General features: G+C 35.9%; 1 protein-coding gene across 3 annotated transcripts in view; it reads left to right on the plus strand.

The window, feature by feature from the left end:
• Positions 1-24,055, plus strand: part of USP34 (ubiquitin specific peptidase 34) — a 322,401-nt gene that overhangs the window by 254,701 nt on the left and 43,645 nt on the right. For all 3 annotated transcript variants that reach the window (XM_069069036.1, XM_069069034.1, XM_069069035.1), the window contains exons 59-65: positions 1,081-1,166; positions 13,960-14,128; positions 14,258-14,332; positions 18,065-18,216; positions 18,619-18,667; positions 18,769-18,873; positions 18,968-19,012. In XM_069069036.1, coding sequence (XP_068925137.1) covers positions 1,081-1,166; positions 13,960-14,128; positions 14,258-14,332; positions 18,065-18,216; positions 18,619-18,667; positions 18,769-18,873; positions 18,968-19,012 — 681 coding nt within the window. The remainder of the gene's footprint in view (positions 1-1,080; positions 1,167-13,959; positions 14,129-14,257; positions 14,333-18,064; positions 18,217-18,618; positions 18,668-18,768; positions 18,874-18,967; positions 19,013-24,055) is intronic.

Raw genomic sequence — 24,055 nt, forward strand, 5'->3', positions numbered from 1 at the left:
GCAAGAAATGGTGATAAACACAAATATCTTTCTTATTTGTATCCCTAGATGGAGAAGAATCGCACAGGGTAAATAACAACATTAGATAAAACAACACACTTCCCCAATTTCCCAAGTAAATTAGTGGTATTCTGGTAAATTCCTATTATTTTTATAATTATTTTGTCATATGCTTTCATTTGTGCACAGGACAGTCACTCCAGTATGAGAATATCACTAGTATATATCTATCTTGGCATATTTGACAATATTTAACAGTAAATTGCTCACGCAAAAAAAAAACGTATTAATATTCTTATGTTAAATTTAACTGGGAAAGATTTGATAAAATGTTAGAAGTTTGACAATGAAGCTATAAGACTAGAAAGATTCAAAGATGCACAAATATAATTTATCCATTGTTTAAGTTTCCTATAACTGAAAAAAAAGCTATTCAAGTTTTCAGATATCAAGATGAGTCATTCTTGTACTCTTGTACTCCTGCCTTTTATGCTTCCCCATCTGCTTGCTATCTGATCACCTTGGGGTTAAAAGGAGACCACTGTTACCACTTTAAAAGTTTACTTTGACTCCTGTAATTATGGGGAGGAAATTTGATTGCTTATTTACCTGGTTTCTATCTGAAGCAAAATTAGGAGTTATTAAAACTTTAGTTTGATCCTTCAATTTGTACTCCCGCCCCCAATATATACATATAAAGTCCTGCCTCTGTTTCTAACTAATCTTATGGCTTTAAGTCAAGAACATTTGTCTTTTCTCTGGGCCTTGGTTTCCTTTACTGCAAAATGAAAAGTTTGGACTATAGATGATTTCTAACATCTCTTCCCATGCAGATTCTATGGGGGGATGTAACATAAGATAATGCTTGTTGTATCCCTTGTTATAAACAGGGTGTTTGAATTATTCCAGATTGCTCCATTTTCTGTCCACAGACAACTCTTGGCAAAACTTTAGACCCAAAGAAAAAGTAAAAGCTGTGCAAAGGTCTTAAATAGAAAAGAATCAGTTTCACCTTAAGGAGATGTATATGTGCTTATATTAACTTAAGCTGTACCTTATTTCATGTTTTATCATTTGCAGATGTTTCAGCGTTTGTGTATTCATGTGATTCAGAGACTTAGACCTGTACATGCTCACCTCTATTTACAACCTGGAATGGAAGATGGGTAAAATGTTTGCTTCTGAACATTTTTTTCCAAATTTTACTTAGATGATAGTTATTTAAAACGTTAAAATTTCCAGCATGAGGTCTTTAATTTCTCTTAGTAATAAAATAGGATAGAAAGAATTGATGTCATTTGGGAAGATTTTATATGTTATTTAAAACAATCACATATTCCTAATTCTCAACAAAACCCTAAATTGAGAGTCTTTTCATTTGCTGTCTGTGTCTTATATAAAATTGGAATTATCATAACAGTAAAGTGATTTAGACCTAATGTGTTAGGATTCCTATAGTGAAATAGAAAGTTAGGAGATTTCAAAATCTTCTGGTCAAAGATATCCATGTTTGCTGAGTAGATCTAGTTGAAAGGCAGCATGGTGAAGTAGAAAAACACTGATATTTTAGTCAGAAAACCTGGGTTCAAATCCTAGCTCTGCCACTTCCTTCATTCCTTTATGACCTGAGGTAAGTCTCTTAAGTTTCCTCATCTGTAAAATTAGGTAGTTGTAATAGATAAACTCTAAGGTCAGATCTGTAACATTATGATCATATAAAAGGATCATACCTGAGCACATTATCATAAAGGATCATACCTGAGTACATCATAGTTTGATGGATAAGTCACAACGTGACAAATTTATGTATGTTTTCAGGAAGATCCTCAAAGGATAAGTGTAGTTTCATTTGATTTCAAAGAGGTATGGGAACCAAAGAAACTGTTGCAGGAAGTTCCTTGCCAAATGTATTTTTTCCAATTAAATTTTATTTTCCATTTAATAAGCATTTTTTCTCTTCACTTCCCTCCATCTCAATTTGAAAGAATGACAGAACCCTTGTAATCTGTGTATAGTCAAGCAAAATGAATTCTCACATTGTTCATGTCCAGAGATAAAGGTCTTGTTCTGCATCTTCAGTCTGTCACCTTTGGAATTATTTTTATTCTTTGATCCATTTATCCAAGTAGCTGTTTGTATTCACAGGGTTGTTGTTATTGTATAAATTGTTGTCCTCTTTCTGCTCATGTCACTACATCATCTCATACAAGTCTTCACAGCATTCTTTGAACACATCCCTTTCATCAACTCTAATGGCACAATAGTATTCCATTAAATTCATATATGGTAATATATTTAGCCCAAATGATGGGCTTAGGCACACTCTTAAGTTTCTAACTCTTTGCTACTACAAAAAAAAGAGCTGCTCCAAATATTTTTTTAATGCATATCTTTTTCATTTTTCTTCAGTCTCTTTGAAGAATTAGGTGAAAGAATATCAACAACTCATTGATTTTTGTGAGCATAGTATCAGATTTCTTCCCAGAAAGATTTAGACCAGTTTACAGCTGTGTACAACAGTGTATTGATGTACCTAGTATCCTCATAGTCCTTCCAGTATTTGATCATTTTCCTTTTTTTTGTCATCTTTTCCAATTTCATAGGTATGAGGTGGAACTTGACTATTGCTTTAATTTATTTGCATTTCACTAGTTATTGGTGATTTGGAGCATTTTTTCATATGACAGCCAAGTTATAAGTTAAGTGAAAGCTGATCTTTCTGGTTGAGGAGAAGGTATACAAGTTTTTTTTATTTCATTTTCTATTTTTATACTTTGACTTAATAAGATGGCTTAACAGTTACTAGACAATGGAAGAAATTATTTATTTTAAAGAAACTTAGAGGAGCAGCTAGATGGCACAGTGAATAGAGCACTGGCCCTGGAGTCAGGAGGACCTGAGTTCAAATCTCTCCTCAGACACTTAACATAAAAAAAAACTAGCCATGTGACCTTGGGCAAGTCACTTAACCTCAATTGCCCTACTTTCCCCCTTCCAAAAAGCAAAAGAAAAAAATAAGAAAAGAAACTTAGAAAGACAAAGACTTTGAGGAAACTCTATCAAATGAGTAGATTACAAAAGTGGGAAAAGATGGAACAGAAAAGGAGAAAGTAATTAGGCCCTCATTTAGCCATATACCAAGTATGAGGTTCTTCCCAAAGGGTATAAACCTGACCTAAAGATGCACCACATCACGCAACACAGAATATGAAGGACAATACGTAGCTAGTGCTAGGTCCTGATAAAGTATTTATGGCCTCTGTAGACATCAGTCTTTATGCCAATGCCCAGAATGTGGCTAAGATCACAAGACAGGGAGATGAATATGATGCCGTAGATATGGGAGTGTACTGCAAACTATTAGCCCAGATGGAGAATATGCTTGGTGCTTTCCTGATTTAAAACTCAGGACTAGAACACAGATAGGATGTAGTATTGAAAGGAGAACTCACTACTTAGTAATCTGCTCAAAGATTTATTCTGCTAAAAGCAGACCATGTGATAAATTTTTAACTTGAGAGCAATTAAATCTCTCTGCTTATAATAATGGTTCTAAGCCGGGGGTAGGGAACCTATGGCCTTGGTACTGTAAAATTTGGATTCAGTCAAAGGGCCACACTTGAGGACCTAGAGGGCCACATGTGGCCTTAAGGCTGCAGGTTCCCCATCTCTGTTCTAAACCTTTTTGAGTATGACACCTCCTTGCTAACATCAAATTATTTCAGGCTCTCATGTGATAATAATTATACTGTTGATATCTATAGATTTAAAAAAAACATGTATTGACAAAAATATAAATTTGGAAAATGTCAGTACACACATATATGTAAAACATTTCCCTACGATATGTATATTTGCATATTTATTATATTGGATCATCCCCTGTAAATGAACAAAATCATTTATTAATTGCTTATTTTGTGCCAAGCCTTGGGAGTGCAAATACAATGGCAAGAATTGCCTTTTCTCTCAAGCTTCATTATAATAAGCCTGATATATAGAGGAGTGATAGTTTCATTTAGAAAGTTTCAGGGAAGGTGAGTAGAACCATAGGAAAGGATATGCTTTCCAAAAGTAGTGACAACTTATTTGATTATGGTTTTAGAATCCCTCACAGCAACATGAAGTTTAGGGAGAAAATGGTTGAGGTGAAATATTGTTTGGCCAGGTGTAGTAGCTTACTAAGCCAGCCAATAGACCAACCTGCCCCCAAGGTAGAAATTCAAGCAGTTAGGGAATTAAGCTCTCAAGGGTCTGGTTTCTAGTCTCTAAGCCAGACAAATTATAATGAATTCTTAGACCTATTTAAATAACTCCATGGAACCCACAGAAATTCAGAGGTAGAAACTAAGTTAGTAATCATAAGAAGATGTTCTCCTACTTTCAGTTCTTACCAATAAGGAAGAATTGAAGTGGAAGCAATAGAAAAAGGGATCATGTCATAACACAGAAGCATAAGGTATGATCAGAAATGTTTACACATTATCTGATCCTACTTCTTTTGGGAGGTATCTTTCCAGTGCTGTGGGTCTGAGCCCCCTTTTTGATTAGTCGACCAGATTTAATTTTTAGAAAGAGGTATTAATTGGTACTAATATTCCCTTAAAAGTTTGTGACTCATTCTGTCATAAAGGACACAGTCTAGGGGAAAATGCGCTCAAGTTTAGACAATCCATGGCACAGATCTTTGAAGTCCTTTTGCTGCAATAATCAAGATGTTCTCCTAAATGTGGCATAATTTTTTTCTGCTGGGGTGTTTGTAAAACCTTGGATCTGTATCCAGTCTTCTTGCCAATGTCAGCACTGTTGTCAGCTTTTTTAGAGGCACTGTTAGAGCACTACTAAGAAGATGTGAAGTCCAAAATCCACATGACTCAGTCTGAAGTTCATAGTGTGAAAGTGGGAAGACTTATGTTAAAGCCCAGATAACCCTCCTAAATGATTTCTTCACTGGTGGCTTTCTCTCGCTTCTCCATCTCTAGAGACTCAACTTCTCTGATTCTAACTCACAGAAGGTTTTGTGCAAACCTCAGAGTGTAATCATGTCCCTTGGCCAATCCAAATATTCTTGTTGAACCCAGGGAGCTTAACCTAGTTAACTAGGTGTGAATAAGGCCTGAATTATCAGAATATATTCTCCCTAAATATACCAGAGGGGAGCATCTTATCACTTACATATTGTGGTGTGAGTAGATTGATTGACCTCCACCTGTGTACATGTAAGATAACTAAAGAGGCTCTGAAAGAAGGTGGATAACTGTCAAAAATGAAATTCTATTAATACAGTTATGAGTTATCCCAATAAGAATAAACAGAAAGTGTTAAGGAATGTTAAGGGTTCCCTTGAACTTATCTTTTTGAGTTGCCATACTTTCCAGAAACACTAGAAACATACTTTCCAGAAACACTAGATCCAGAATATGAGCGAGGCCCCCATATGTGTTGGTGATGAAACCCCACCCCCTGGACACATGCTACCATGCCCTCCCTCCCACCCCCCAAGCCAGCTGACATAATTTGATGTTTGCATTCCAAATTGGACTCCCTATTTGTCCTTGGGAGTCAAGAAAAGTACTATTCAGTCTGCACTAAACTGAGAAATTGTGCAGCTGAGACCCTTACATATAAATAAATAAACCATCCTAAGTCTAGCACTTCCCAAGGAAAGGATTGTGACTTTGGCCATTGTCTTGCTCCTCTCCTTCAAGAGAGATTTTTTTTGTCTTTTTCTTATTTTTACTGCACCTTTCCTACTCTCATGCCACACCCCTTTAGGTGGAGAGTTGTGTTTTCTCCTCCTTCCTTTATCCCACTCTTATAAATATACAAACTTCTGTGTGGATTGTGAACTCTTTGAGTTCCACATGCATGTTCATTTCTCTTGTGATAAAGCTAATTTTTTTTTTTTTTTTGCTTTTTTGAGGGGAGAAGGTAGGGAAGTTGGGGTTAAGTGATTTGCCCAAGGTCACATGGCTAGTTTTTGTGTTAATTGTCTGAGGCTGGATTTGAATTCAGGTCCTCCTGACTCCAGGGCTGGTGCTCTATTCACTGTGCCACCTAGCTGCCCCAATAAGCCTAATTTTTACATGAGTTTTGTGAAGTTGTGAATACCCTGTTGACAAAGGAAGCATCTAAAGAGACCAACTTGGCTACATGGAGAGCTCTCTGAGGTAAAATTTTACTAAACTATAAACTATGAGGTCAAAGATTACACCTTACTAAAACTTTTCATCTCTACTAATTGCTTTTTTTTTTTTTTTGCCTTTTGGAGGGAAATTGGGGTTAAGTAACTTGCCCAAGGTTACACAAGCTAGTTTTTTTTGTGTGGGTGTTAGGTGTCTAAGGCTGGAACCGAACTCAGGTCCTCCTGACTCCGGGCCAGCGTTTTATTCACTGTGCCACCTAGCTGCCCACATTTACTGCCTTCTTTTAGCTATCCTTAGTCAAATTTTATTGAACAAAAGATAAAGAGTTTCACAGATGTAAAAAAAAATAGTCTCTGAAAGACTAAAGCCCAAAATGACTTCAAGCCTGGAAAAATGTATTTATTCACTTAATCCTGAAAGAATAAAAAATAATTTTACTGTTTATTTCAAGTGGTGTGATTGTAACATATCTCAGAACAACAACAAAAACCAGTTAAATTCTACTTTACTTCTGTCTTCTTAATAAGAATGATCTCTAAACTAGCAAGGAGAAACCAAATATGCTAAAGAAGGAATTCAAACCCAACATAGTTGAGAAAAATAATAAACAAATATCAGTTTTGAATCAGTTCAAGTCTTCTGGCTGTGCAGTTTTAGAACAACTTGGTCTTAGAACAACTCTTTTTGGTGATGATAGGAATCAGGAGGAATTCCAGAAATCTCAAGATAAATATTGCCACAATTTTTTTCAAAGTGAGGGGGGAAGGAGTATGGTAAGGCAGGCTAGGAAGCTCCAGAAATCTGATGAAGGTGGACCCTTGCTCCTCACTTCTTGAGCACCAAACTGATGTTGTATTGATTCTGAAACCATAGACCACAGTTTCTCTCTAGGCCTGGACCAAGGGGGCTAAGCTGCATGACATTTTGAACTTCAGACCATTCTTCCTGGACTATCAGGTTAGAATTCTTCAGATCTTAACCCGCCAAGATGTTGCCCCTGTCCTACATCCCCAGTCCATGCTTCCATTGGGCATGAGCCAGCAGGATATACAGATTAATCTTGATTATTGAATTGAGGTTTTATTGGATCTCACAACCAAAGACAGTACTTCCATTGTGTCTAAGTTATCTTAGTCCTACCATTTATGGGATTGGGCTACAGACATCACCATCCCCAGACTTTTACCTGGCTCAGACAAGTGGAAAACCCTTTCATATAGCCCTAACCTCTATGCCTCAGCCATAATTCCACAGTACCTGTGTGGTTGGTAGACAATGCCACTTGTCCCTAGTCATTTTTAGTTATCATTTATCTTTCGCCCTTTAAGCATGAGTTTCCACTAAGGACCTGTCTTCAACCTTTTTTTTTTTTCTTTACACTCTTCCTCAGTGATTTCATTTGTTCCTATCAAAGTTTAGTACCACACCTATACAGTTATCCCTTCTACATCATGGGAGTTAGGAACATGGTACCCCCATGATCTGGACGAATTTTTTTGGCCCTCCCATTATACCAGAGAAAAAGTCTGAATTGATATTAGACTATACTATACATATATCTTAGCATTTCTAGGTTTCTAAACTTATTCTGTGTCACATCTGCTGGCCTTCATTCACATGGTTTCCCACAAAACTGTCTTCCACAAAACTCCCCCCAAATTCTCATTTTCTTATGCTGACTCATGGTATATTGAAATCATGGAGAAAGTCACGATGTGAAAGGGGTAACTGTGTATCCAGCCCTGTTCTCTGTCCTGAATTCCCTTCTTAATATTTCCAGCTACTTGCTGGATATCTTTAACTGAATTTCTCATTACCACCTCAAAACTCAGCATATCCAAAATTAAATTCATCATCTTCCTTCCACACCATATTTCTGTGGAGGCTACTAAAGTCACTCATGTTCAAAATTTTGTAACCATTCTAGACCCTTCCCTCTTCCTTATTCCTCCTAGCCATTTAATTGCTAAGTTACATTTACTCACATTATTATTCACAGTCATCCCTTTTTCTCCATTCATACTATAACTACCTTAGTTTGGGTTTCTGAGTTACCCTGTGTTTCCATAATGGTATCTTTAGGCAACTTAACCCTTTTCCTCCTCATCAAAACTATTTCTGTTATGCCTTCAGAATTTCATTCTTGAGAACTGGTTATTCTTGGGCTGTCTTCTATAGAATTTAATCCATGGGATCCTATAAATTCTCATCTGATCTCTTTGAAATATGCTCTCCCAAAATTTAGGGTACATATCACACTGTGTCTGTCTTTCTTCTACTTCTTTATAGCAAACTCTAGGTGTGAATGTTCTCATCATTTCCACTTTAGCCACTTGTTTCTCATGGTGAGAATAAGATCCAAAAAACAGGATTTCCCCTTGTTAGTTCTTTTGAAAAATGAAGTTATCATTAAGGTAGAGAAAGAAATTATTAACTTCTTTGCTTTAAGATTAGATCTGTAACAGATGTCTAGTTGATCCCCATTATCACTATATCTTAGCTTTGTGATTCATTTCCTAAGCTCTTCATATATTTCCTATTTCTGTCCAAATTGGATATAGTTTATTCCTGTGATAATAATAGCTGGCATTTACATAGTGCTTTAAGGTTGGCGAAACATGTTTTCTATATATGATCTCATGATCTTTACAACAATCTTGTGGGTTAGTGCTCACTACTCCCATTTTACAGATGGGAAAATTGAAATAAGGAGAGGTTAGGTGATTAACCCAGAGACATGTTGCTATCTGAATTAGAATTTTAATTATGGTCTTCCTGCATCAAGTCCATCACTGCATATACTATATATCCAGATACTCTTTCTTTTTCCTGCCTCCCTTGATCTTTACCTTTATGATGCTTTCCCCCTCATGTCCTTGTTTTCTTTTCAGAAGAATATCTTCTTTGTATACTTGCCCTGCTCTAGTTACACTCTTTTGATAACTTAACCCTGTTTCTGTTTCTTTTAAATTAAGTATTCATTTCTAGAGCCACTTCTCAGCTTTTAGTAAGAACCTGCTCTTTGCTAAATAATATGGTAGAGATACAAAAACAAAAATGACCTAGTCCCTTCCATCAAGAGGCTTAAACTCTGTAAAGGAGACATCTTTTACATAAATAAATCAAAATAATTTAATTGGGACAGAGAGCCCTGGCATCTAGAGAAATCAGGAAATATTTCACACATAGAGTCTCACCAGCTGGCACTTAAGCACAGTTTGGGAGGAAGCAGATGATGAGAGACAAAGGTGGCAGTGGAGTGTCATAATATGAGCAACAGCAAAAAAAGGCAATTTGATTAGATAGTTGAGTATAGTAAAGGGAATAATTTTTAATAAAATTGCAAAAGCAGTTTGGGTCCAGATTGTAAAAAAAGTCTGAGACAAGTTTATGTTTGTTCCTAAAGGTAATAAAAGCAGCTAGGTGGTTCAGTGGACAGGGAACTGGGACTTGAGACAGGAAGACTCGAGTTCAAATCCAGCCTCATTCTCTTACTAGCTGTGTGACCCTGGGCAAGTCACTTAACCTCTGTTTGCCTTCTTCTACTAGAGCAGGAAAGGGCAGACTTCTTCAGTATTTTTGCCAAGAAAACCCAATGCACAGTATTGACATGCTGCAGTCCAAGAGGTCATAAAGAATTAGACACAGCTGAACAACTTACAACAACAACAAAGCTCACTGGATAGCTGTGTCTTCTGACAACATAATTTTAAAAAAAATCCATACTTTGTCACAGTCCTTTTCTGTTTTCAGATATCAAAATTCATACTAGAAATGCTAAATGCAAAATGTTGTATTTCATCTTCTTACATGAAATAACATTCTATCTCTTCTTCTAGTCATCTCATTCTCCAAGCACTTACATGTCCATGGGTATACAACAATAAAGTGCCTCTCTTTGATTGAGGACCCTGATTTTTTTGCCACACCCCCACGTAGAAGTTAAGCTTCTTAAGGTCAGGAACTGTTTCATTTGGCTTTTTGTCCCCATTCCAACAATCAGAAACAATTGTATGGGAAATGTCTTGTAGAGAAGAGATGACCTTAAGACCCAGATCAAGTAAATAATCCCAAGAAAATTTGTATGTGATGCTAGAAGGATAGTAAATAGACATGTTATAGAATGTTTTTGCCAGTATTTCTTTAGAGATCACCTCTCATCAGTGAAGATAATAATGGAAAATACTTCCATTTGAACTATACAGTTTAAAACTAATGTACTCAGTAAAGAAGAAGCCATAGCACTTAGGTTAGAGCTGGGAAAAGCAGCTGCATCCTAACCAGACAAATAAGAAACCCATGTTAGAGACAGCATTATCTTAAAACGCACTCAAGGATCACTTTTAAGTAAAGCATTCCAGAAGAATGAATGGTATCACAGAAGGAAAGTACTTTATTTTAAAAAGGCAATCAGTAAAACGTCAGCACTTACTGACTTTTATGCCTTTTAATGTATACTTTTGAAGATCCCAAACTCCCTACAGCTATGGAACATTGTCTTTTAAAATAAAATTCTGAACTTAACAAACACCAAATTTAATGAACATTTTGTATTCAAAATATAACTGAAAAGTACAGGAAAATGTAAACTTCTGTTATATCAAGCTTTCGTTGCCTTTAAGTATATAATTTAATATGTAACATTCAGTTAGCTACATATATATCTTCATTCTACCCTTATTTCTGTTCTTTTGGGTCATTTTTGACATTTTTTTCCTGGTAACTTAGTTGGCATCCATATTGCTAATCCCCTTACATCTCTATATCATTGAGATTGGGGGGGTTATTATTTTAATAAATATGCATACTAAAGCAAAACAAATCCCTACATTGGTTGTATCTGAAAATGTATGTCTAATTTTGAAACTCAAGTTCTTTGCTTCTGTGTCAGGAATTGGATAGCCTAATTCATTATGGATTTTCAGGAGCTATGGCAAGTCCTGGTCAGAGTTGTTATTCTTAAGCTTTTCAAACTTGTTATTCTTTATAGTAATTTTGTGGCTGTTTAAATTGTTCTGGTTCAGCTCACTCCTCTTCCTCTCTAAATTCATCCCTTCATTTGTAATGGTGCAGTAGTACTCCATTACATTCATATACTATATTAGTGGTATCACCGGGTCAGTGGCCATGCACAATTTAGTGATCTTGTAGGCTTAGCTCATAATTGCTTTCTAGATTGGGTAGATCAATTCATAGACCCTACCAACTATGCATTAGTGGGTCTGTCTTTCTACTACATTTTTGACAATTGGCATTCTTCTTTTTTGTCATCTTGTCAGTTTAATGGAGATGAAATGAAACTTCAAGGTGTTTTAATTTACATTTTTCTAATAATCTGTGATTTGGAATGCTTGTTGTCACAATTAGTGATTTGGAATGTCTGGTTGTTAATAGCTTGAATTTTTTCCTTTGAGAACTACTTGTTGATATCCTTGTACCACTACAACTTTAATTGTGTAAAGTTAAAAAGGCTTGCACAAACAAAACCAACGCAGCTAAAATTAGAAAGGAAGTCATTAACTGGGGGAAGAAATTTGCAGAAAATTTCTCTGATAAAGGTTTTAAATAAAAAGAGATCGTGTATATTTTGTTTTTTGTAATCCTCTTCCTACCTTGTATAGTGATCTCTTCCTCTATAGTTGTAAACAGTATTTTCTCCTTGCTTCTCTAATTCATTTAATGATATGACTTTTTATCTAATGCATGTATCTATTTGAAATTTATTTGGTATATGGTATGAAATTTTCATTTAAACCCGAATGAGACCTTATCTCAGGTCTTTCCAGTTTATCAACCACGATAGAAAACTTGTCATTTTAATTGAGTAGACATCCTCACAGAACTGGTTTATCGTGTTGTATGTCTCTGAAAATCACTATACAGTAAATGGACATTGAGTGCTTTTAATTATAGCAAGCTTCCCCTGAAATATAGATTTATCTTTTTAATAGTCTTCTGGTGAGGGTACTGTATGGATGAAAGTCCTAGAGTTCTTTTCTCCAAAAATTAAAGTTGAAAGTCATGTAAGGACAATGGAAAAACATATAAATTACTACCAGCAAGGAATTGTATAGGAGATGTGGGGGCAAGAATGTTAGAGAGGGATATGAATGGAAAAAATGACAGACTGATCACATAAGCAGCAGGAGGCAACAAATAAAAATATATGTTCTCTTGGCATCCACGTGACTAGAGAGAGCTAAAGAAAATGATTAGTGGATCCTGGTAGAGGAGTTACAGAGGAATATGGATGAGAATTACATAAGATAACAAAGCAGGAATAGACTGTAATCAGCACTGAACGAAATGCTTGTATTAATAAAAATCACAGAGGCATCATTCTCCTATTGTGTATAAGGGATAGAATTATTTTATTAGTGGGGGACATCCCTTCACTGATACAGATTGACAAATTGTCTGTAACTGTCATCTTAAATTTCTGCCTAAGACACTAAGAGGTATATGGATTTGCCTGTGATCCCAGAGAGTTAGTATGTGCCAGAATCATGACTTGATCTTGGATTTTTCTTGATTCCTTCATCGCTTACTTCCTGAAAAATGACAAGAATAAGCAGGAAGAAGCAAGTGAAAATCTGGTCTGAGACACTGTGGGACACTGGGCAAGTCACTGAATCTCTCTGACTGTAGATCTAATGTTCTTTTTTGTCATAGTTCAGGAAGGAAGGAAGGAAGGAAGGGCTGAAGACCTGAGCTAGAGTGGTTGTTGTGTGCATGGAAGGGAGACACGGGGCAGGAAAGGTTTAACAACTGACATTTCTGGGGCATGAGAATATGGAGGTGGCAGTGACACTGAAGTCATAAACCTTTGTGACTGAACACATGGTGGTATATTCCAGAAAAAAGAATGTTCAGAAAGTGGATGAGTTTGGAGAAAAGTGGTTTTCAGCATTGTTACTTTGAGATAGTTAAAGTATATACAGTTTGAAATGTCCAGTAGACAGGGCTAGATTTGTATAGGGAGTTATCTGGGAGTATTCTCCATAGAGATTATAATTGAACCCTGTAGAGCCAATGTAATACTTACAGCGCCCACAATCATGATAAAGACCGTGACTATAAATATCACATGACGATCACTCACAAAATCTACCAAACTTTCTATATAGAGAACAGAACTGAAGCATTTATTTAGACACCAGAAAACTGAATCCCAAAACCAGTAAGCCAATTCCATCATAGTACCAAAGATATTCAGAAGCCATACTGACACTGAGAGCCACAGCATCCTTAAGTCTTCCCACAAACTAATAAAAGATCAATATTTACTCACAGACCTCTCCCTCTCTCTCCCACCATCTCTTTGGCTCTGGCTCCCAGCTTCCTGTGGGTTCTGCTTCCCTTCAACAAACTCCTCCCACCACAGGCTCGATGTGACTACATTCAGCCTATTGGGGGGCAGAGTTTACTTTCAGAGCAGGGGAGGTCTTCAAACTCCCCCCTAGGTCTATTAAGGGGCAGGGAAGATCTTCAAATTCCCATTCCCATTGCAAACCCATAAAATCCCATGAGGTCATTAATGATAAAATGTAGAGAGACAACAGAAGAGGAACTAGCACAGAACCATTGGATTATACTCAGAGTAAGGAGAAGTTTTATGACTAGGGTATAAATTTGGATTCAGATGATTTTAAAGATCCCCCTTCGATCTCAGATTCTATAATACATGTCATTACTGTTGGTGTCCAATGTGACAATGGTGAAATGCATAAATGTAATTTTTTAAAAATGATTTCACATTAGCACAATGTTCTCTCACCTGTACGAGTGTTAGAATCATGTTCAATTGTTTCAGGTCAGATGATATGGATGGTCCTGTGGAAGATATAGGAAGCCGTTCATGTGTCACCAGATTTGTCAAGACACTATTATCAATTATGGAACATGGTGTGAAACCTCATAGTAAACATCTCACTGAGTACTTTGCTTTTCTTTATGAATTTGCAAAAATGGGTGAAGAGGAGGTAAGGATATTTCTTGTTCACTTCAGAAATTCTGTGCAAAAATAAATCCCTATACATATATACATTTGTGTATTGAGGAATTCATTATTAATATTACCTGTGTTCATGTAACTCATTTTTTATTTCTAGAGCCAATTTTTGCTTTCTCTACAAGCTATTTCAACAATGGTGCATTTCTATATGGGAACCAAAGGGCCTGAAAATGTAAGTATAGTGCCTGTTATTCTCAGTTTACAAACCATTTGCCAAGTTAGTGTTGTTGTTTTTTCTTAAGCAATTGGGCTTAAGTAACTTGCTCAAGGTTACATGGCCAGTTATTTCTGGGTGTGGTGCTAAGTGTCTGAGCCCTGGATTTGATCCCCAGGTCATCCCAACACTGGAGCTGGTGCTCTTACTTGCTGAGCCACCTGGCTGCCCCTAAGCAATTGGGGTTAAGTAACTTGCTCAAGGTTACGTGGCCAGGTGTAAGTGGGTGGGTGCTAAGTGCCTGAGCCCAGATTTGATCCCCAGGTGGTCTGACACTGGAGCCAGTGCTCTTACTCGCTGTGCTACCTGGCCACCCATTAGTTCTTATTTTTGCCGGTCTTTTTTATTATGCATTAGAAAATCATCAGCATTTCTATATATAATGTCTGAAATAGAATATTACATAAGAAACCATGAATATAATAATTTCACTATTTTCTTTCCTTTTTTCCAGCTCTTTTACTACCCTCAAACTGTCTTTCTCAAATAAATGACTTGATATCTAACAGGTGTTGTTTGAGAAAAGCAAATTTATGTTTTATTCGTTGCATCTGAAAATGTTTCTGCACCTTCTGTCAAAGAATGGGAACTTTGCTTCATTATGTTTTTTGTAATCTTACTTAGTCATTTAATAAATCAGACATCTTAAGTCTTCCAAGTTATTTTACAGTATTGTGGTCATTGTATAAATAGTTTTGGTTCTCAGGGGCAGCTAGGTGGCACAGTGAATTGAGCACCAGCCCTGGCATACCAGCTGTGTGACCGTGGGCAAGCCACATAACTCCAATTGCCCTTCCTTCTCTCCTCCAAAAAAAAAGACAAAAAAAAAATAGTTCTAGTTCTGCTCAGTATAATCTGCTTTAGTACATATAAGACTCACATTTCTTTTGTAACCATTCCTTTATTAATTTCTTGTGGCTCAGTAATACTCCATTATATTCGTATTCCACAAATTGTTCAGCAATTTCCAGTTGATGAGAAACAACTTTTGTTACAGTTCTTCACTAGAACAAGTGCTACTGTATTCATGCTTAAGTATCTTTTGCCTCTTTCTTTGATCTATTTAGTATATAAAACTATTTATGATATTGCTGGATCAAAAATTATACACATTTTAGTGACCTTTTGGCCATAGCCCAAAATTGCCTTCCAGAATGGTTGAACCAATTTACAGCTCCTCTGTTAGTGTATTAGTGTGCTTGTCTTTCCCTACCCTCTCCAAAAATTGTTTTCCTTTTTTGTCACTTTGCTAATTTAATAGGTATAAAGTGGAACCTCAAAGATGTTTCAATTTTTATTTCTTTTAATTGTTAGTAATTTAGAGTATTTCTTGTGATTGTTGATAATTTTTTCCCTTTAGACTACTAGTTCATATCTTTTGACCATTTTTCTCTTACATAGGGAGAAAATGTCGTAATATATAGGTATAGAAGAGCAAATTATATTACTAACTGCTTAATACTTGTTTAGTCTTTATGATATAAAAATTCCAGATAACAAGGTATAAATTTGTTGAGTTAGGCAATTAGCCCAAATTTAACCTATCTCATAAGCCAACCACCAGGCAGAGTTTTCTAGAGGAGAAATGTTTGAACAATAAATGTTTGTGTGTTCCTCTTCACTTTGGATGATAACAAATGGGAGCTTGACCAAAGCTATATCTATAAGGAAAATGGGTATCATATTTTTCAAGTCCTTATGCTGTTATCAGGAACTCTCCATAAATACTGTAGTTGAATTTTAACATAAACCTGTAGTCAAGAAGACCAAAGTTCAAATCCCTCCTCAGGCACTTAGTTGGTTTTGTAACTCTGGACAAGCCATTTGTTTAGTATGTTTCCTCATCTTTCAAATGGGGATAATAACAGTCCTAATTTATAGGCTTCTTAAGCACTTTTTAAACTTTAAAGTTTTATACTATAACTATCACAGTTTTAATTTTTTTAACACTTAGAGCTCTATGGTGGTACTCCTTCCACCAATATGTACCTCACAGCTCCTCTTCACTTTAGTAAACAGTCTACATGAGTTGTCTGAACTGAAAGATTCAGCAACTGATGCCTGGTAAGGATCTGGTAATGATCATCACTAAACTTACATAGAACTCTGAACTAGTCCTCATATAGCAAACAGATGTAGTCTGTTTCTAGGCACATTCTTGAATCCTTTCCAGAGTAGTGCCTGGATTCTATTGACATTGCTGTCAAGAAGCTAGCATTACTTATCATTTTAGATGTATCTGAGTAATTCTTCAGTTGAGGTAGCTGTATATACATATGAAAATTAAAGTAAAGAATATATTCATGAAATATATTGTTTCTGGTGTAAGTATCTATGTATATAGGATCTGTGTTTTATATATAATACTCTTAAGGTTTATAAAATGCTTTATTCACATCATCACTTTGTAAGGTCAGTAAAGGAAATGTCATTATCAGCATTTTACAGATGAGCCAAGAGAATCAGAATGGTAAAATGATGTGCTTAGCCATATAGCTAGTGAGTGATAGAGCCACAACTTGAACATCAAGACATTTGATTGTCTACTCTGGAGTGGAAACCAAAAGTCTAGGTTCTAATCTCAGGTCAGCTATTCAATCTGGGCCTCATTTTTCCCACCTATAAAATGAGAGGAATGGAGTCTAGAAGAAGGTTCCATTTAGCCCCTCAGTTATATGATTTTGTGAATTTAGACATTATTTTAATAGCATTTTTTTCAGTTCCTGCTAATAAGAATGCCAGTTTTTGAGAACTGCTTTTATATCATCATGAACTTTTTAGTTAATTAATTTTCTTAATATGAATGAAGCTGTTAACAAATTAATCTTGGCTTTGACCTTTGTCCTTGCATTTGTCAGAGGGATAAAACTGAGTTTTTTAAATAAAATTTTATTAATACCTTTTTTAATATCACCTACTTTATACAGACATGTGCACACATACTCTGTACAGTGGGAATGTCCACATACATACATAGGAATATGTATATACATACTTGTGATTGTACATATGTGTGTATGCATGCATGCATCACCATTCCCCCTCCCAAGATGCAATTCTTAAAGAATACAAGAGAGAGGAAATAAAGAATTCAGCAAAAATAAACATATTTTTAAAAGTCTGACATTGTATGCAGTGTTCCATTAATCTTCCACTAATCTAAAGGAGATAGCCTTCTCATGTCACTTTTTAGAGTTTCAGTGGTTTTATTGTTCTTGTTCTTTTCATTTACGTTATTGTAGTCCTTGTTTGCATTGTTCTCCTAGTTCTACTTTGTGTTAGTTTATGTAAGATGCTTTATCTTTGTTATATTTTATTGTGTCTGATACCACAATAAGATTCCACTCCATGTGCCACAGGTTGTATAGCCCTTCCCCATCTGATGGCCAGCTACTTTCTTTTTAGTTCTTTACTATTATAAAAAGTGGTATTATGAATATTTTGGTCTGTGTGGGTCCTTTCGTTTTTGTCATTGACCTCTTTATATCTAGCAAGAGAAATTTTGCGTCAAAACATATGGAAAAATTTTAGTGATTTTCTTTACATATTTCATATTTCTTTTCAAAATGGTTAGTCCATTTCACAGCTTTGCCAACTGTGCATTAGTATGCTTTTTTGCAGTGGATTTTTCCGTCAGAAAATAAAACCAAACCCTATCCAGAAACCATAAGTTTTCTTTTTATTCCTTAGCCTCAAGTTGAAGTGCTATCAGAAGAAGAAGGAGAAGAGGAAGAAGAGGAAGAAGACATACTGTCTTTAGCAGAAGAAAAATACAGGCCTGCTGCACTTGAAAAGATGATAGCCTTAGTTGCTCTTTTGGTTGAACAGTCCCGCTCAGAAAGGTAAAAAAATTTGGACACACTTAAATTATTTTTGATCCAATTCCTTCGATATATTTTAGTTAGTGAGTGTTTTAGTAATATTTTTTATTTTAATAATATTTTAACTTTAATTTAATTTAATTTTTAATAATAGTTTTGGAGTGCCATTCAAAAATCAGCTTGATTCTGGGGGTCCCAGTTACTTCTATATCAAATAAAATTTCTTTAAGCATATCCTAGGGAGCTCAGTGTTTTAAAAACAACTTGGTGGGTATAAAGTTAGATAGAAAATAACTGAATCTTCACAGATTTTTACAAGTAGTCTTTCAGGTAACTAGTGCAAAGACAAAGGACCAGTTCTGCAGTGGTAGATTAGGGAAAGGGAATTCATTTCAGTCTGTTTTTCTTTTTGTTTTTGTTTAGGCACTTAACATTGTCTCAGAATGATATGGCAGCATTAACGGGTGGAAAGGTAAAGTAATCTTTGAAACATTTGAAGGGAAATAGAATATATATAAATAGAATATTTGACATAAATAATTGCTTTTAAAATTAATAACATTGTTTTTACAGGGATTTCCCTTCTTGTTTCAACATATTCGTGATGGAATCAATATAAGACAAACCTGTAATCTGATTTTCAGCCTATGTCGATATAATAATCGACTTGCAGAACATGTAAGTGCTAAGAAATACTGGCTTACAAAGGAATAGAGAGGCTTTTTAACATTTTAAGAAAAATTTTAAAAATCTTTCTCTCTCTTTTTTAAAGATTATTTCCATGCTTTTCACATCCATAGCAAAGCTGACACCTGAGGTATGTACTAAATAATTTTATAAGCATGAATAAAAAATTGCAGCAATCACTAGTTCTGCCATTAAAACAAACCTTTTAAACTGTTCTCAAGGAAAAATATGTTTATTAGGGCTCGTTATATTTTTAGCATTGTTGTAAACCTGTCATTAAAGGAAATTAACTATAACAAACCAAATTAACTAGCTGTCTCTGTACTAGTTACTAAATTCTTATTTCATTATTCTCCCTGTTCTTTTAAATGTAATTTTATGCAAAAAATAAACAAAATGAATTGGAGCAGTTCTTGAGACAATATACTGTAGCCAAATACAGTCACATAATAACAGAGAATTCATTATTGCCTGTGAAAGTGTTAAAGTTGCCATGACATGCTGGACTTGGTTTATTGACAGTTGCAAAACACATAGGTTTATCTCCATTTACTTATTTGTTCTGTGTATCATGTCTTCTACATAAAGGACTATGATAAGATAACTGTATCAAATTGAAGAGTACTTATTAAGGTGGTGGTTGATTTTTAAGAAAAATTCAAATTCATCAAAATATGTGGGCTTGCCCTGATATGGGGTTACTGCACTGCAGGTGCAGTTTTCCAGACTTTCAATAATTATACAAAGAGTTGCAGTGTGCGTTTGTGGAGAAAGTACAACAAATCCTGAAGAATTGAAGAAATATTTAGGGGCGGCCAGGTAGCACAGTGAGTAAGAGCACTAGCCCCAGAATCAGGATGACCTGGGATCGAATCCAGGCTCAGATACTCAGCACCACACCCAGAAATAATAACTGGCCGTGTAACCTTGAGCAAGTTACTTAACCCTGATTGCTTATAAATAAATAAAGAAAATAAAGAAATATTTAAAGAATAAATAATGTCTATACTACATAGACTGTTTCTAAGTAATAAAAATTAAATTCTAATCAGTTTTTTTTTTAATAAGGCAGCTATCCTGACTCTAAAACCTGATAGGCAATAGCAATAGCAATTTTAGACCATTTTCATTAATGAGTAGAACAAAATGATAAAGAACAAATTAGTAAAGAGAATACAGCAACAATGTACCATCATCAAATAGGCTTTATACCAGAAATGCAGAAATTGCTTAGTATTAAACAATCGGCACATAACAGGCATCATGGTGGAGGAGAAAGATGGCTGTACCTGGAGTAAGAAAGAGCCAAGTTCTAATCCTGTCTCTGCCATTAATAACTCTGTGACCCTAGAAAAGTTTACTTAACCTTGCAGGGGCTAGGTCTCCTCATCTCTAAAATGGGGATATTGATATCATCTATTTCATAGGTTTATTATGAGGATGAAATGTAATAATGTCACTACATAGTAAAGTAGGTAAGAGCTATAGATCTGAAGTCAGGAAGACCCAAGTTCAAATACAGACTCAGATGCTTACTAGCTGTGTCATTGTGGGTATGCTCTTAATTTCTTTCTGACTCAGTTTCTCATCTGTAAAGTGGGGATAATAATATCAACTACTTCCCTAGGCTGTAATAAGGATAAAATAAGATAATATTTGTAAAATACTTTGCAAACCTTAAAGTGCCACATGAATTCTACCTATTATTATGTATGTAAAATACTTTGTAACCTTAAAACACTATGTAATTGTTAACTATTAATATGTTAGGCACCATGTGAAAAAATAAAGTATTGGCTATAGCACATAGAATGAGAGGGCTAATTAATGTGAAATCATTCTAGAAACTTTCTATATAGACAGGAGGTAGATTGTGAAATGCTTTAAATCTCAAGCTAAGGAGTTTATATTTTATCCTAGAAACATTTGGGAGCCATTAAAGCTTCTTGAGCCAGGGAGTCATGGGATCTGATCTGTGCTTTAGGAATATCAGTTTTGCAACTGTGTGGAAGATAGTGAAGGGAGAGACTGGAGGCAGGGAGACCAATTAGGAGGCTATAACAGTTTAACAGGTAAGAGGTCATAAGGGCTTAAACTGTTATTGTGACCATGGTAGTGAAGAAAAGGTAATGGTTAGGAGAGATGTAGAAGTAAAATCGACAATACTTGATAGTTGATTGGTTTTAGAGGGTGAGGAAAAATGAAGGATTTGGATTTTTCACTTGATAGCCTAGGTGACTAAAAGAATTGTAGAATGGTGGTGCCCCATATAGAAATAGGGAAGTTAAGCATAGAGAAGAATGGGTTTAAAGGAAAAGATACTATTGTTTATCTTGGACAACTTGACTTTGGGTTGCCTATGAAAAATCCCGAAGAATATGTCCAGGAAATTGGTGTTGTGGGATTGGAGCCCTAGTGAGTAGAGATCCATATATTTAGATAAAGGAGTCATCTGCATAGACATAGGAGAACTGATAAGACCATCAAGGGAGACTGTAGAGGGGAGAGAACCCTTTATAGATCCCTCAGGTATATGTTAAACAGCATAATGTGAATAACAGGAAGATTTTGAAGGAGTAGTCAAAATAAGAACAAATGAGTATCCCAGGAACCCACAGAAGAAAAATGGGGGTGGGGAGGTGATGTCAATCAATAGTATCAGTTGCTGCAGAAAGGTCAGGAAGAATGAGGAGTGAGAGAAGGCTATTCGATTTAGTAATTTCAGAGATCATTGGCAGCCTTGGAACGAGTAGTTTCAGTTGAGTGGTGGGATTGAATGCTACCTTCTAAGGAAGTGGAAAGTGAATGGGAGGTAAGGAAGTAGAGGCAAAGGAAGGAGTCAGTATTTTGTGGGAGTTTAGCTGTAAAGGGAGGAGAGATATAGGATTGTAGTTTTAGGGGCTGGTAATGTCAAGTGAAACATTTTTTAAGAAGAATAAAAATGTAGGTATATTATTAGCATGGTCGTCGTAGCCAATGGATAAAGAAAGAATGAAGATGAATGTAGAAAAGAGCTCCCACAATAGACTAGGTGGGGTGGTATCAGAGGTACTAATAGAGAGGTTGGACTTGGCAAACAGAAGAGCAATCTCTTCCTTAATAGCAAAGATGAAGCAGATTGTGGGGGTAGGTTAAGGAGGTAGAATAATGTGTAGATTTGAAGTGTAGTTTAGGGGAAAAAAAGGAAACTCAAAACAGATGTCTTGGTTTTTTTTTTTTTTTTTTAGTATGAGATGGGGCAAGTATGTGGAAAGGTAGGAAAGGGTTAGGTTATGAAGAGCTTTAAACACCAAGTGGAATTTTGTGTTTGATCCAGGAGGTGATAGAGAACTACTGGAGTTGGGGTAGAATAATGATGAGGAAAATGCCAAGGTCATACAGTCAAACCTACACTTGAAGAAGGTCATTTTAGCACTAGAGTGGCCTGATAGAGCCTTGAGGCAGGGAGGCCAACCAGAAGACTTTTACAGTAGTGAAAGCATTAGGTTATGAGAGCCTGTACCAGACTGGTGGCAGTGTTAAAGGAAAGAAGGAAAAAGTGTGCTGATTATGTTGTGAAGTTAGAATCAACAGGCTTTGGAAACAGATGGGGTAAGAGGAGTGAGAGAGAATGAGTTGAGGATGACCCCTTAGATTGTGAGTATGGATAATTAGGAGGTGCTGTAGGCAGCAATATGGAAGTTAGGAAGAGAGGGGAGTCTTGGGGGAAAGAGAATAACTTCAGTTTTGGATATTCAGTTTAAGATCACTAAGGGATACCCAGTTTGAGATGTCCAATAGGCATTTGAAGATGCAAGACTGGAGGTCAAAAAAGAAGTTAATTCTATTTGAAAGTCAAATTTTCTGTTCACCTATGGTTTTTCCATCAAGAATACTTGAAAGTCCTTTATTTCATTGAATATTTTCCCCTGAAGCATTATACTTGGTTCTGCTGGGTAGGTGATACTTGGTTTTAATCCCAGCTTCTTTGACCTCCGGGATATTCCAAGTCCTTTGATCCCTTAGTATAGAAGCTGCTAGATCTTATGTTATCCTGCTTGTATTTCCACAATACTCAAATTGTTTCTTCCTGAGTGTTTGTAATATTTTCTCCTTGATCTGGGAACTCTGGAATTTGGGTATGATACTCCTACGAGTTTTCTTTTTGGGATCTTTTCAAGAGGTAAATCAGTGAATTCTTTCAATTTCTATTTTGCCCTCTGGTTCTAGAATATCAGGGCAATTTTCCTTGAGAATTTCTTGAAGAATAATTTCTAGGCTCTTTTTTTGATCTTGGCTTTCAGATAGTTCATTAATTTTTAAATTATCTCTCCTAGATCTATTTTCCAGGTCATTGGTTTTTCCAGTGAGATATTTCACATGGCCTTTTGTTTTTTTGTTTTTTCATTTGTTTGGATCTTTTTTATAGTATCTTGATTTCTCATAAAGTCATTAGCTTCCATTTGTTCCAATCTAATTTTGAAGGAATTATTCTCTTCTGTGAGCTTTTGAAATTCCTTTTCCATCTGGCCAATTTGGTTTTTTGAGGCATTCTTCTCCTCATTGGCTTTTTGGGCCTCTTTTGCCATTTGAGTTAGTCTACTTTTTAAGGTGTTGTTTTCTTCAGAAATTTTTGGGGCCTCCTTTAGCAGGCTGTTGACTTGCTTTTCATGATTTTCTTGCATCATTCTCATTTCTCTTCCCAATTTTTCCTCCACGTCTCTTATATTTTATGTTTGAAATCTTTCTTGAGCTCCTCCTTGGCCTGTAATCAATTCATATTTTTCTTGGAAGCTTTTGATGCAGGAGTTTTGACTTCTTTGACTTCTTCTGGTTCCATGTTTTATCCTTTTTGTCCCCAAAAAAGGATTCTATGGTCTGATTGCTCTGTCTCTGTTTGCTCATCTTGCCAGCCAGTTACTTGACTTTTGAGCTCTTTGCCACGGTAAAACTCTGCTTCCAGAATAGAGAGAGCTATGTCCGAAATTGCTGGGATTTTTGCAGATGTTGTCAGAGCTATGAGGAAGGTGCCCTCTAGAGATACCCCAAACTCTGGCATACTGGCCACACACCCCAAGACCGTGATCCAGATCCAAGCAGGTCAAAGCAAGAACACTGAATTACTGAATGGTCACTTGGTCCCTCTATGATCTGCAAGCCAGGAGCTCCAGAGGCAGCCGTGTGTCTCCTCTAC

The sequence above is a fragment of the Petaurus breviceps genome, unplaced genomic scaffold (genome assembly GCF_028583685.1).
Source record: "Petaurus breviceps papuanus isolate PSGF00001 unplaced genomic scaffold, PetGlider_PUasm1.0 90775, whole genome shotgun sequence".
Classification (NCBI taxonomy): domain Eukaryota; kingdom Metazoa; phylum Chordata; class Mammalia; order Diprotodontia; family Petauridae; genus Petaurus; species Petaurus breviceps.